Raw genomic sequence first — 12,991 nt, forward strand, 5'->3', positions numbered from 1 at the left:
GCTTTAATCAAAGAAAAGTTAAACGTAATTAGCCTATACTGGAGAAAGTTTTTTGTTAATAAGTAGTGGTTAAGCAGCTAATACAGTATGGACAAAATTGAATCGCAAACTTAGCTTCCTTTATGACGGAAATCGCGGTCATTATGAGTTATGACGTCACAATGCAAAACGATGTGTTTTATGACAGATGTTTAAGTTAAGTATGGCGTACTGTAGTAGTGGTAGTTGAATAGCTAACCCGTTTTGGACGGAATACGTCTTCAAATGTTGGTAATTAGTAGCAGGTAATGATTATTTTCAGCATAGGAATGTCGTAAAAGACAGTACATGTACTGGTTGAATATTCTCGTCTTTACGGCAGTCGGTACCTCGACTGTACCGGACTAGGTAAGCGCCAATAAACAAAACAGAGCTTGGTAAGTTGTAGCTTAATAAGTATCCATATTCTATACATTCACGAGCTGGTACAAATGCACTAAAGGTAAGCTAGCTCAAGCTTTAAACGAAGAATGTTCTTGTTATAGGCTTGCGCATCAGTAAGCTTTACTTCTACGTATTGACTTACTTGTCGGCCACATGAAACATTCTATTCATACTTTATCCAAATATCTTAGTCATACTCATTGTTTTTACATTTTGACATAATAGTCAAAGCCGCCATCTCTATCATAATTAAAGAATTTTGGCTGTTCTGCTTTGAATTTCTACTATGCAACGAATTTATTGTTATGTTCATGTATAATCTGGTGGTATGTTACATACGATGAAAAATAAGCCTGACGAATACCTTAGAATATTAGGCCTATTGTTGCAATTAAGAAGCCCATAAAAATATGTCTTTTACTTTGATTTTTCCGATCTTTTCTTCTGCATTGCGTTTTATTTGTGCAGATAAAATATAGTTTATTGGGAATAAAATAACACGAAAAACAGAAGTTGTATATTTTTACATTGTAATACTATGTTAGGCTATTTGTGTGCAAAACAAATAGCTACTTTTGACATTACGCTGAAACAACTGATAATGAATCATTTTTTACCACTAGAAATACTACGACAGCAAAATACATGACCCTTCAGATCGCAGGTTTTCTGCGTGTTCCAGGGAGGACAGGAACCAGCGGTGATACCCCAGGGAGGAGCAGAATAATGTTCATTATGACGATAACATACACGTCCCCTCCCATTAGGATTATTGTCATTGCCAACTTCTACCCAATCATTGTAACCATCTCTGCAAAAGAACGAATTAAAACATCCCGGTTATGAATAATTTACGGTATGTCAACATGAAAATAATGTCAACAAATCCAAAGCAATGTTTCACTTCACCTTACGGGTGTCCATCGGTCACCATTTTGGATCCCTATAAGGATTGGTTCGTTATTGACACAAATGTCGCTTTTCAAGCACAGATCAGCTTCGTTGTCGATGCAATGTTGTCTGGCCGTGTCATATGTCATTGTTGCATCATCGAGTGTATAATGTTGGATGACTGGTACACCTGTTCGTGAGATCAAAAGTAAAGCAATGAAGTTATATGGTGTGATATGGCAGTGGCTTGCAAAACAACGTAAATGAAGCAAATTGAAGTGCAATGATGGATGCTGGTGAAAACGATAAAGAACAAAGAACAGAGAAGAGAGAGAACAGAGAAGAACATAGAACAAAAGCATTCTTGACATCAAGTTACAAAATCTCTGACTAATAATAATAAAAAGAATTGATGGATGACCTTGTGGCAACAATCTATTGAAAAGAAATATAAAACAAGCGTTTTAACATTAAAAATGTTTTCTCCAGCATTCTTACTGGGAACTAGATATTCTGTAGTTTAGGACCAAATTGTTTTTGGACTTCCAACTCACTGTAAAGTCAAATGTCTACTTTTTTGGTATCATTGCAGCGATTGCGGGGGCTATGTTAATGTTTTTGGATGACATACTTTTTACAACAGAGTTTTTCCAAAAGAGAGATTTTATGAGAAGAACGATTAAACCAAAATCAATTGTATTTATCGCTTTTGCCATAGCCAATCTGCTAAGGCCCCATGGTCACGTCACAATTCACATGTCGATGTGTCACAGAATATTTCCTTTGTAACCACTAACACTGTGCCAGCACTATTTACATCACACAACTATGTCAACGAGATACGTGTACCTACTAAACATTAAGCATACTGCAAGGACTTGAAAAGTAGGTTACTCTACCACACGGACACGGTCATAGTTAAACTGGACAGCTATGTATAGCCAAGTAATACAACAGGCGCTAATTTTAAATGACACATTTTTCCTAACCAGAAAACACACAATCGCTTACTAAAAACACCAATTATCTAAATTATTACAATTCACTATTAAAATCGCCATATCATAAAATGTTATGATTTAGTATGTTTTAGTCATAGCGTATGGTTGGTTCCCCGGCTGATCTCTCGACTTGGAAGAGATATTTTACATTAACTTCACATTTATAATTAGTTTATGTTGTAGAGTTATTAGTATCGATAAGATAAATACTTACGACAGCAAAAGACATGACTCTTTAAATCACAGGTTTTCTGAGTGTTCCAGGGAGGACAGGAACCAGCGGTGATACCCCAGGAAGGAGCAGAATAATGTTCATTATGACGATAACAAACACGACCCTTTTGGTTAGGGAAATTGTCATTGCCAATTTCTACCCAATCATTGTAACCATCTCTGCAAGGAATTAAAAATAAAGAAATTTAATACCATAAAAGAATTAAGATTTGCGCAAGCAATATGTATTGACAACCTCAATAGCATAAAGCCATAAGTTTTACCTTACGGGTGTCCACTGGTCACCATCTTGAATACCTATAAGAATTGGTTCATTGTTGATACAAATGTCGCTTTTCAAGCACAGATCAGCTTGATTGTCGATGCAATGTTGTCTGGCCGTGTCATACGTCATCGTTGCATCATCGAGGAAATAATGATGGACTGATCCACCGCCTGTGCGTTAATTTAAAAATGTAAGAATGGATTTTGTGATTGAAAAGACGATTGTTTATAATGTTATGTAAAGGGAAAACTGAAATAAAACATTGATAAAAACAGGAAGTATGTTTTCGAAAACTAAACAACAAACAAGACAGTGGAACCAATATTGATGTCTAAAGCAAGTGCTACAGCTGTAATTTTTTAATTATTTTTTATTTGTGGCGTGTAGTTGCCACTAAACCCCATTCTAAATTAAATAAACGCTTTACATCTTCACGGTTATAAAGTGATTTTCTACAAACAAAATACTTACGACAGCAAAATACATGACCCTTTAAATCGCAGGTTTTCTGCGTATTCCAGGGAGGGCAAACACCAGCGGTGATACCCCAGGGGGGAGCAGAATAATGTTCATTATGACGATAACAAACGCGACCCTTTTTATTAGGGAAATTGTCATTACCAACTTCTACCCAATCATTGTAACCATCTCTACAAAGAATTGAAATTCGAACAATCCGGTTATGATTAGCGATGCCAGTAACAGACAATGCACACAACCCGAAATAGGAAGTTTTACCTTACAGGTGTCCACTGGTCACCATTTTGAATTCCTATAATGATTGGTTCGTTATTGACACAGATGTCGCTTTTTAAGCACAAATCACGTCCATTGTTGATGCAATATTGTCTCGCCGTGTCGTACGTCATTGTTGCATCTTCCAGTGTATAATGTTGGATGATGGCGTTATCTTTTCCTTAGAATGAAAACAAACGTTAAGCCAGTCGACGAAACTGTGGTTTCTAAAACGATGTATAAAGCGAAAAATTTAATATGAAAAAGATTTACAGCAAGGATTATGATTACGCAAAACAGAATACAACTGATGAATATAGAAAATTTTCATTTGCTTTGTCTCGTGAAAAACGTTGAAAACGTGCCACAACAAATTCCTCATATATGCTTGAAGCTGAAACTTACCATTGTCGTTATTTTGCTTTTCTATTTTGTGTGTTGAATGTGCAGTAGTACCTAAAAACGCAAGAAGGATTTGTGTTAATAAACTAAATACTGAGTGTAGCCTATACATAAAGGTCTTACGCTCACAAGACTATATAGGGCAGTGGTCTTCAACCTTTTTTGTGAAATCACCCCTTTTTCGGAGTTCTGGGTCAAAATCGCCCCTATGATTATTTTTCTGCGAATGTATTTACTTCTTGCAATATACAATATGCTTTGAAATTATCACAAAAAAGAAAGAACAATCAGAAACAAGTCGAGTATGACCTTATGCAATAATAGCGCGGTAAATAACAGATACATAATTATCAAATCACAACTTGGAAGGCAATGATAACAGCGTCTTCCACCCCCTTAAAGACTAAAATCGCCCCCCAACTTCAAAAATTGTCACAGTTGCCCCCTTGATGGACAATATTTCCTCCTGGGGGCGATATCGACCCGTTGAATAACCCTGATATAGGGGCATTTTGGCATTACGGCATTATAATGCCTTTATTTCCAAACTACTGGCTTTCCAAACTTGTGAAAGGTGCGGTGACTACCACATTTTTTGTTTTTAACCGGATTTCAACAAAAGTTTTGACGAGTTGTTAAAAATTTTTTGGCAATACTGCTAGCACCTCTTGGAATGCTTTTTGCATCCCTAGCCGGTACAAGCTCATTTGGTTAAAGACCTGGTTCTATATTGTGTAAAACCATACACCACATTCTGAACGAAAGTAGAAAAAGTAAGCTTATAGTGCAGTAGATCCTATAGATAGAGGTATAAAACCAAGTATAGCGATGACCAATAATTAATTTTTGAAAGTAATAATATAAGCAACTGGTAGACCAGGGGTCCAAGTGTATAGTTAATGCAGACGATATGTTGCCTTAAGTGATAACATATAGGGGATTATCTAAATGAAATACATATCCTCAAACCGCTAATCTTTCTACATTATTTCCAAAAAACGTTTTTTTTTATTCTGCTCAGAGTTAGTGTGTTTGTTTGTTTACAATAACTTGCGGTTATGTATCTGACCATCAGGGTAGTATACGAAAAAGTAATCCCACCAACCAGCACCATTCGAAGATGATTCCGAACAAAAGCGTTGAAGTTTTGAAATTTGGTTTGAATTTGTTACTAATAGCTTGTTTGATCTGAACGGATTTTGGATTGGATTGTATTTTACTGAAAGCGCATACAATTAATATGTAACAAACTTTTAAGTTTTATAGAGGAGCTGAATCTACTTGCTTCATTTCTCTCCAATTTTCTAGAATAATGCTTAATTAACAAAGTACTTACGACAACAAAATACATGACCCTTGAGATCACAGGTTTTCTGAGTGTTCCAGGGAGGGCAGGTACCGGAGGTGGTGCCCCATGGAGGAGAAGAATAATGTTCATTATGACGATAACAAACACGGCCTCTACCATTACGGTGGTTGTCTTTGCCAACTTCTACCCAGTCATTGTAACCATCTCTGCAAAAAATGCATTTAAACAACCCGGTTATGATTTACGGTCCCAACATATGGACAACCTAATAAATAACCTCAAATCATAAGTTTTACCTTACAGGTGTCCACTGGTCACCATCTTGAATCCCTATAATGACTGGTTCATCATTGACACAGATGTCGCTTTTCAAGCACAAATCAGCTCCGTTGTTGATGCAATATTGTCTGGCTGTGTCATATGTCATTGTTGCATCATCGAGTATAAAATGCTGGACCGCTCCATTACCTGGGCATCGGAAAGGGACGAAACAAAACACAGATCAATGGAATCATTGCAAACTTTTCATAAATGCTTTTTACCACAAGGTCATGAATTGCCAGACAAGCTTCTTCATAAATTTGAAACTGAACTTACTAGTAATGGTTGTTGGTATGACTGTGGTCGTGATTTCTGTATTGATCGTTGAAAGCGAAGCACTACCTAAATGCAAAAAGATGTGGTGTACTAGCTATACCAAACCTATATAAAACAATGCCTAATAGGTTTACGCATGTTGGAATTTGAGCAGCTTTGACCCTATTTTAAATGCAAAAATCTTAGGCGATGCAAGTTCACGTGTTATGTAGAAATCAACAGCTATCTATCTTAGACAAGATAGAAAAGTATAAGCCTACTCTAATTAGAAGTTAATCAACCCACATCCGTAACTTCAGTACGATTCTGTATTAATAAATAACATGTTTGTCTGTCTGTGTGTCCCCTAAAATTTAAGCTCCGACAGCCCTACATATAGGCTACACAATACACAAGTTACACGATGATGGATTTATTGTGATTCAAGGATTGAATTTTTGTGCTTTTGCATCCAGGGTTGAAATTTGCGTCCGGATAAATAAGGAAAGTTTATGAGGAAAAAAATTCAAAGTGCTGTAAGTGAATGCATTATAACTATTTTTGAAATAAAAACGCACTCGCTGTTGTAAATCTAAACTGAACTTAATTGTGTCCAATAGGTTATTATGCTAAAACTTATGAAACAAAATGACCTATGCCAATTACTGGAATGTCTATTGTGATTTCACGTCAAGCATTGAAATATCTGTTTGAATGAAGAGGCCAAGTTGATGGGGAGTAAAATTCGAAGTATTCTGCAAAGCAATGTTATAACTTTGGGGAATCGGGATGCACCAGGGCTTGAAAATCTAAACTTTATCTGCTGGTTTAACATATAGACTAGGCTATATAGTGCCGGAACATGTGTTTCAACAAAATGACGAAAATTTGATAAAAACACTAAGCGCTTTTTATACATAAACACAAAATGATAAAACTTTTTGGAAACTGTAGATGGTTCTAAAAATGACAATTTAAACCTTATGTTATGGTTCGACCTTCCAGCATTGTAGTTTGTGTATTAATGATAAGTAGGATGAATTACAATTGCTCTGCACATTTTTAAGCGATCAAGTCGTTCTACAAATAGAAGTAATGCCAACTGGCTTCTTTTGTTTTTGGAAATATTGTTGTGGTTTAGAAGTCAGTCAAAAGGCTTCCTTAGTTTGGTTGATTTTAGTTTTAGTCTATACTGGATTGTATACTGAACGCATAAATGATACAAAATAGTATGTTATGACATGGCAGTGATGATTCACAGCTATAAATCTAATTCAAAAACGTGCGCTCTTTGCTCTGATTCTAAAAAGTGATTTTCTACAAACAAAATACTTACGACAGCAGAATACATGTCCTTTAAGATCACAGGTTTTTTGCGTGTTCCAGGGAGGGCAAATACCAGCGGTGATACCCCAGGGAGGAGCAGAATAATGTTCATTATGACGATAACAAACACGACCCCTTCTATTAGGAAAGTTGTCATTACCAACTTCTACCCAATCATTGTAACCATATCTCTGCAAAGAATTGAAATTAAAACCAACCGGCTATTGTTTGAAATGCCAATGTAATAAGAACCTATACGTAATCTAAATTCAGTAATTTCACCTTACAGGTGTCCATTGGTCACCATTTTGTATTCCTATAAGGATTGGTTCATCATTGACACAGATGTCGCTTTTTGAGCATAAATCACGCCCACGATCGATGCAATGTTGCCTGGCCGTATCATATGTCATTGTTGCATCATCAAGCATATAATGCCGAACTGCTGCATCATCTGTTGGTTGAATGAAAGAAAAGGATGAATTTTGTGATGGTAAATGCTGTGTTTCATAAACTGCATAATACATCAATTTTTATTATTGTTTAGAGCATACGCGTTATACAGCTACGTGCCTCCGCAATTGTTTTCTGAAGCTGCAACCGTCCCAGGCAAGCAAACAAATTAGCCAATTATTATATTAGAATTTAGATTACAGTTTGTTTCTTATGCAAATGAGTTATTTATTCATTTTATATTTTACATTTAGTAGTGAAATAAAAAAATGAAAAATAAATACAAAATGACAAAAAAAGTTTTCACTTTAGTTGCACAAACTACTTAAGGTTAGAGCGAGAAGATGAAAGTTATCTTCTGGTGGAAAGAGGTACACTTCAGTCGCTGTATCAGAGGGTTCATTACTTTCTGTTTCATCCTCAACCTCCGTACCTGTAATTTCTTCATCTTCATCTTCTTCGTCATCGTCATCAATATTGCAAAGATCTCCCTGGCAGCAGGTTATCGAGCAGTTAACGGCTCTCATGCCATTATTGAATCCTAGTCCTCTTCCTCCCAAGATCACGTCGCAGTCGTTGGACTGGCAAGCAAGTGGAGATATGCAACCATCGTACAACAACTGACCAACGTTCACACCGGATACTTCGGTAAACATAAAATGGCATTGAAAGCCAAGAAATCAAGTATACGTAATGCAACCAATCTAATTGTAAATTAGATATACTCACTGTTAAAAAAACATTTGATTTATGTGATTGCTGTTCACGTATACATGTATGAACACTGACGTATTTATATGCCTACCTGATTCCAAGTCAGCTATACCCATGTAGCAGCTCCAGCCGGGAAAACATGGACGTTCCTTTTCTTTTATTAAAGCTATGCCATTGCTGTCGACGATTCGGGTTCGTTGGTAACAGAAAGGGGCTGAACTGTCTGAAAAAGGAAAATCAAATCGAACTTTATCTTTCTTTAACTTTGTCTTATGGACATCTCAAAGAACGTCTTAAGCCTTAAGAAGTGTCTTTCCATTTAAGATAAAATTTGAAGGCAGTTTTATTAACAAAACAAGAAACACTTTACAACCTGGAGGGATAATCTCTTCCGCTGCAGTTATGGGCGCGATCGTATGGGCTTCTGTTACATTTTGACCTGCCTTAGTCATCTCTTCTATATTTTCAGGAACCATTGTTTGGTTTTCGTTTACATTTCCATCCTCCCAATCCGTGATCTCTTCCTCTTCGTTATCTAAGTTGTTTTCGTTGCACAGGTCTTCTTGACAACAGGAAGATGTACAGTTCTTGATTTCTACTTCAAAGGGGGTGTACTGTAAAGATTTCGACAACAATGCTTTACAGTCAAGCTCGCCACATTGTGCGGCCGGCATGCAGCCTCCGTAAGTTATTTCCCAAGTAGCATCTGACAACCCTGTCATAACAAAACAAACATATATATAGCCTACTTTTAAGCAAAATAGATTTATCTGCGCCTAAAATATACTTGCATTATAAACTTTCAATTTTAGTTGGACGAATCCATTTTATATAGTGATTATACGATAGTACCTGGACTACGAATAACGGTAATGCTTGTTATTAAAACACAATTAGCTTGGACAAAGCAGATAGCTTCGCTTATATCATCGCCAATAAGAATTCCGCCATGGTTGCTAACTTGAAGTATTTGATAACAAGTAGAAACATCTGAAATAAAAAAAAATAAAAATGATTACAACAACTTTTTTTGCCTTGAATTTACGACTGATCCAAGTTAAGTTTTAGAAAGGTAACTTTCCAAAATTGGTGTTTGTGAAGAGCATCAACGCTGCAAGACATCAACAAGCAAGAAAACACAGCAAAAATTCTACCGCTTTCACGGTAAAAAATAACGTTGGAGATTATGCATGTTTTAAAATTATGGAGAAGCTAACAAAGTGCCTATATGTGTAAAGCAAAAACAAAAACTGGTTATACTTATACCGGCAGCATCACTCCTCGCCATCGACATAAGTAGAACGATTACCCCGAGACATCTTACGAATCGTCCCGCAAGTATCATCGTCTCAATGTCCTGGATAGGAAATTATTCAAACGTTATCAAGTAAGTTACTGAGATTGTTCTATTCCCAAAACCTTCTAGAAAAAATCAAAAGTAAATCCGAACGAAAATTAGCAACACACTGTATTTGAAAACGTTATGGATATTTTTAAAAAGCCAACGGCCTTAACCTAAATGCCTCCTATAAATGTAAACATATAACAACATACAGTATATTATACAACTTTTTTGAAGCCCGAATTTTGTCCGAAAGTTAAATTTAGTGAATAAATCAAAAACTTCTTTCGATGCCATTCTTTAACTGTCATCGTTTTCTAAGTTGAGCTTTGCGCACTGCGGGAAGTTTTTAGCACTCTGCGCGCATGTACATTTGTGTACAGAAAGTGAAATTACGGCGAAAATGTGGCAGAGTGTGACTATAAATGCGGCCCGAAACTGACCCGACTTTGTTTCAAATTTAAGCCCGAACCCGACCCGAAAAACCCGACCCGACTTACAACTCTGCATCGCTCTGGACAGCAGATATATAAACTCCTTAAACTTGTTAAAAAGCGTCACGAAAGACACTTTATGCTGTTCTGTGAGCGTATAATACTAGCAGCGGCAAAAAACAAACTCAATGCCCTAAGGTTATTAATGCGTTGAAACGGCGAGAGTCTAATACTATTACAGGTTTATATATTTTGATAAACACAAATCAAAAATTTAGGTTTATTATGACCTATGATATGTTTTGCAGTAAAATATTCATTTAAAATCGTTCGGAAAAAATTCAATACACTCATATTTTGTATGATTTTATGTGGCACAAATAGGCCTACATACAACTTGTGTTCAACGCAAATTGTACAAAGTGTCAGCCAGTGCTGATATTCTTGTGTGAATATTTAGCGAAGTTCTTTGGTGTGGCCCAACGATATCTCTTATTTTTGTTCTGTATTAAAATGTGAAATGAAAATTTTTTTGCTACGGAAAGTTAATCGTGAAGCAAACGACTTTTAGGCTAATACAAATGAGACTGATCTCTAAAACCAGCAAGCAAGTAATGCAAGATAACCTTATTCGCAAAAACTTATTTAATTTATTTCGACATCCCAAACGTTCTTTTCTGGCCATGATGTCTGTACCGGCCATTTATTTTAAAATCATAAAATGATAAATCGGCAATTCGAATGATCATGATCCTTATACGTTTAAAGATTCACCGAATATCTCATAACAGTTTTAATCTCCCGAATCTATCCTTTATTTTATTGCAAAAGTATTCTTAATTCTTTAAAAAAATAGTGATAACTCACAAAGAGAAAACGGGGTTTCATTTGAGTCCAAAATACACCAAGCGCAGCACCCTTGCTTGGTTGTTATGAAATTACTCACAGCGTAAAACTTGTCGCAAAACGAGCATGGTTAGCGTAATTTCGTAAAATTGGTACGATGTGACTTTTTGTAGGATGCCTTGCTTAATGCTTAATGCTGTAATATTTTTTATAATGTATACATCATTGATACAAAATAAACAATCTTCAGTTTGGTATAACTAAATATCGCTTTGATATTCTCATTACACAATATTTGCACGCTCTTTCTATCATACAATATAGTTGGTAGCTACAAGAAAAAATAGGAACAAAAATTTACAAATCTACCAAGTTTTATCTTTAACCGAGGAGCTATTTACAAAATTCTATACAGGCAAAAAATGTCTAACCTACAAAGGCTCTGAATATGTCGTCTATAAATTGCCCATCAAATCCCAATTAACACGATATCAACTAACTTAAAAGTTATTAACTATAACTTCAAAAAGTTGTTCAAATATGCTGTCTAAGATTATTAAGCGGTTGCTAGACCAGAAACCACTGGTTACTAAAATGTCGAACGTCATTTAAAACACTCATTTTGATAATTTAAAAGAAAACACTTGCCTAAACCACCTGAATAATAATTTTAAGAGAAACGATACGACTTATTTTCATATTTTCATTGCGGCTCGATTTTCAAGTGATCTTTAAATGTTGCAACGCGAGATTTTTATGTCAACTTCGGCAATTGATCGGCAAAAGCTGCTGCAGATTTCAAGCAATCAAGCGGAGTTTCCCTCCAATATAGCGGTGCTGTATTTCCTACACGAACAACTATTTTTCAGCAAAAGCGAATTGAATTGCTACTTATATAGAATGAACAACTTCCGTCGTTACACCAACACGGCTGGTTCCAAAAAGTTTCTTCAACTTACACAAGTGTACATCTACCACAAAAAGGTGATTAGTACAAAGAAAAATATTTTTTTTTTGAAAAAGAGATATTACCAAGATCACCAACCACTGCGTAATACAGACAAGACCATTTGTTTAATCCGAGGAAGCGAAAGATTCCATAAACATTTTTACGAGTGGACGGTAAAATATTTTCCCTTCCCACGCATTTTCAGAAGGCGTTCTTATTCATATTTGTATTGACTATAACAAGCCAAAGGCGTTTTCGATCTTATTTAATTATATTGAATATTTGACAAGCCGCTGGCACTGCAGAAAAACTTTTCAAAAACATTTCCAAGAAAAGCCACTCTCTGCCAATGTTTAAAAGATTCTCTTTAGATTAAACCATTCAAACTTGTCTCAATAATGCAAAATTTTCGGAAAGAAGCTTTAATCGTCGACAATAAAACCGACCGAAACGCGTTTTCACAAATTTATAATACAAAATGACAAAATATTTGATAAAATCAACAAACTATTAAGTTTTGGTACAAATTTTTACCTGACCTAAAGTTTGCAAAAACCGACGATAAACAAGTGTTGAGATGCAAAAAAGAAAATAATAGTGGAAAACAAAGAAACCTCTACTTAACACTCAATCAAACCGATCTCACTTAATACGTCTAAACTCTATGAGAGTGTTGATATTGTGATTTGTATAATTGCGCCTGTATAGGATGGTTATACCTCAAATGAAACTCTCGATCTGAACGCGTAAGTGTATTATAATAAGAAAGAGTATGGTAAGTTGTTATAATAAGCCTGTGTAGGTTGCATATTTTTGGTTAATTTACTTGCTTGTTGTATCCTGCAATAGTTGCAGTTTAAACCTTTAAACCGACAGATGTTAAATTCATAAATAAGGAGCAGGAATATTAAAGTGACGTTTTTTTTAGGGAAAAAAGCTTATAACAAGGAAAACATACCAAGCAAATTACAAAGCGTTACACTATACCACTTTTATTTTGGTGTTCTGTGTGCATCGTAAAACGATATCTTTAATGATGACCATGTATTCCAAGTCACGTGCTGAGTCGAATTCATCAACTGCTACTTTAC

General features: G+C 35.6%; 1 protein-coding gene across 4 annotated transcripts; it reads right to left on the bottom strand.

Moving 5' to 3' along the window:
* Window positions 1–928: 928 nt before the first annotated feature.
* LOC143468437 (uncharacterized) lies at window positions 929–9,747 on the bottom strand. Of its 4 annotated transcripts, none has more exons than XM_076965651.1 (17): window positions 9,596–9,747; window positions 9,182–9,319; window positions 8,703–9,044; window positions 8,421–8,552; window positions 8,049–8,258; window positions 7,445–7,616; window positions 7,173–7,351; window positions 5,858–5,923; window positions 5,557–5,728; window positions 5,288–5,466; window positions 3,955–4,005; window positions 3,553–3,730; window positions 3,286–3,464; window positions 2,813–2,984; window positions 2,530–2,708; window positions 1,333–1,504; window positions 929–1,234 (listed from the first exon to the last, which is right to left on the bottom strand). In XM_076965651.1, exons 1-17 carry the CDS (start codon window positions 9,672–9,674, stop codon window positions 1,030–1,032), a joined length of 2,805 nt encoding a protein of 934 aa, XP_076821766.1. In that variant the 5' UTR covers window positions 9,675–9,747; the 3' UTR covers window positions 929–1,029. The 4 variants fall into 4 exon arrangements, with proteins under 4 accessions (XP_076821766.1, XP_076821765.1, XP_076821767.1 ...); XM_076965650.1 differs by having other exon boundaries at window positions 8,022–8,258; XM_076965652.1 differs by lacking the exons at window positions 2,530–2,708; window positions 2,813–2,984 and having other exon boundaries at window positions 8,022–8,258.
* Between the last annotated feature and the right edge of the window lie 3,244 nt (window positions 9,748–12,991).

This window comes from Clavelina lepadiformis, chromosome 8, assembly GCF_947623445.1.
Source record: "Clavelina lepadiformis chromosome 8, kaClaLepa1.1, whole genome shotgun sequence".
NCBI classification, from domain to species: Eukaryota; Metazoa; Chordata; class Ascidiacea; order Aplousobranchia; family Clavelinidae; genus Clavelina; species Clavelina lepadiformis.

Coding starts and splice junctions, on each gene's coding strand:
- LOC143468437 (XM_076965650.1), bottom strand. CDS start 9,674: ATGATACTTGCGGGACGATTCGTAAGATGTCTCGGGGTAATCGTTCTA. Junction 9,045..9,181: donor TACCGTTATTCGTAGTCCAG/GTACTATCGTAT, acceptor TTGTTATGACAG/GGTTGTCAGATGCTACTTGG. Junction 2,985..3,285: donor GGGTCATGTATTTTGCTGTC/GTAAGTATTTTG, acceptor ATTAACGCACAG/GCGGTGGATCAGTCCATCAT.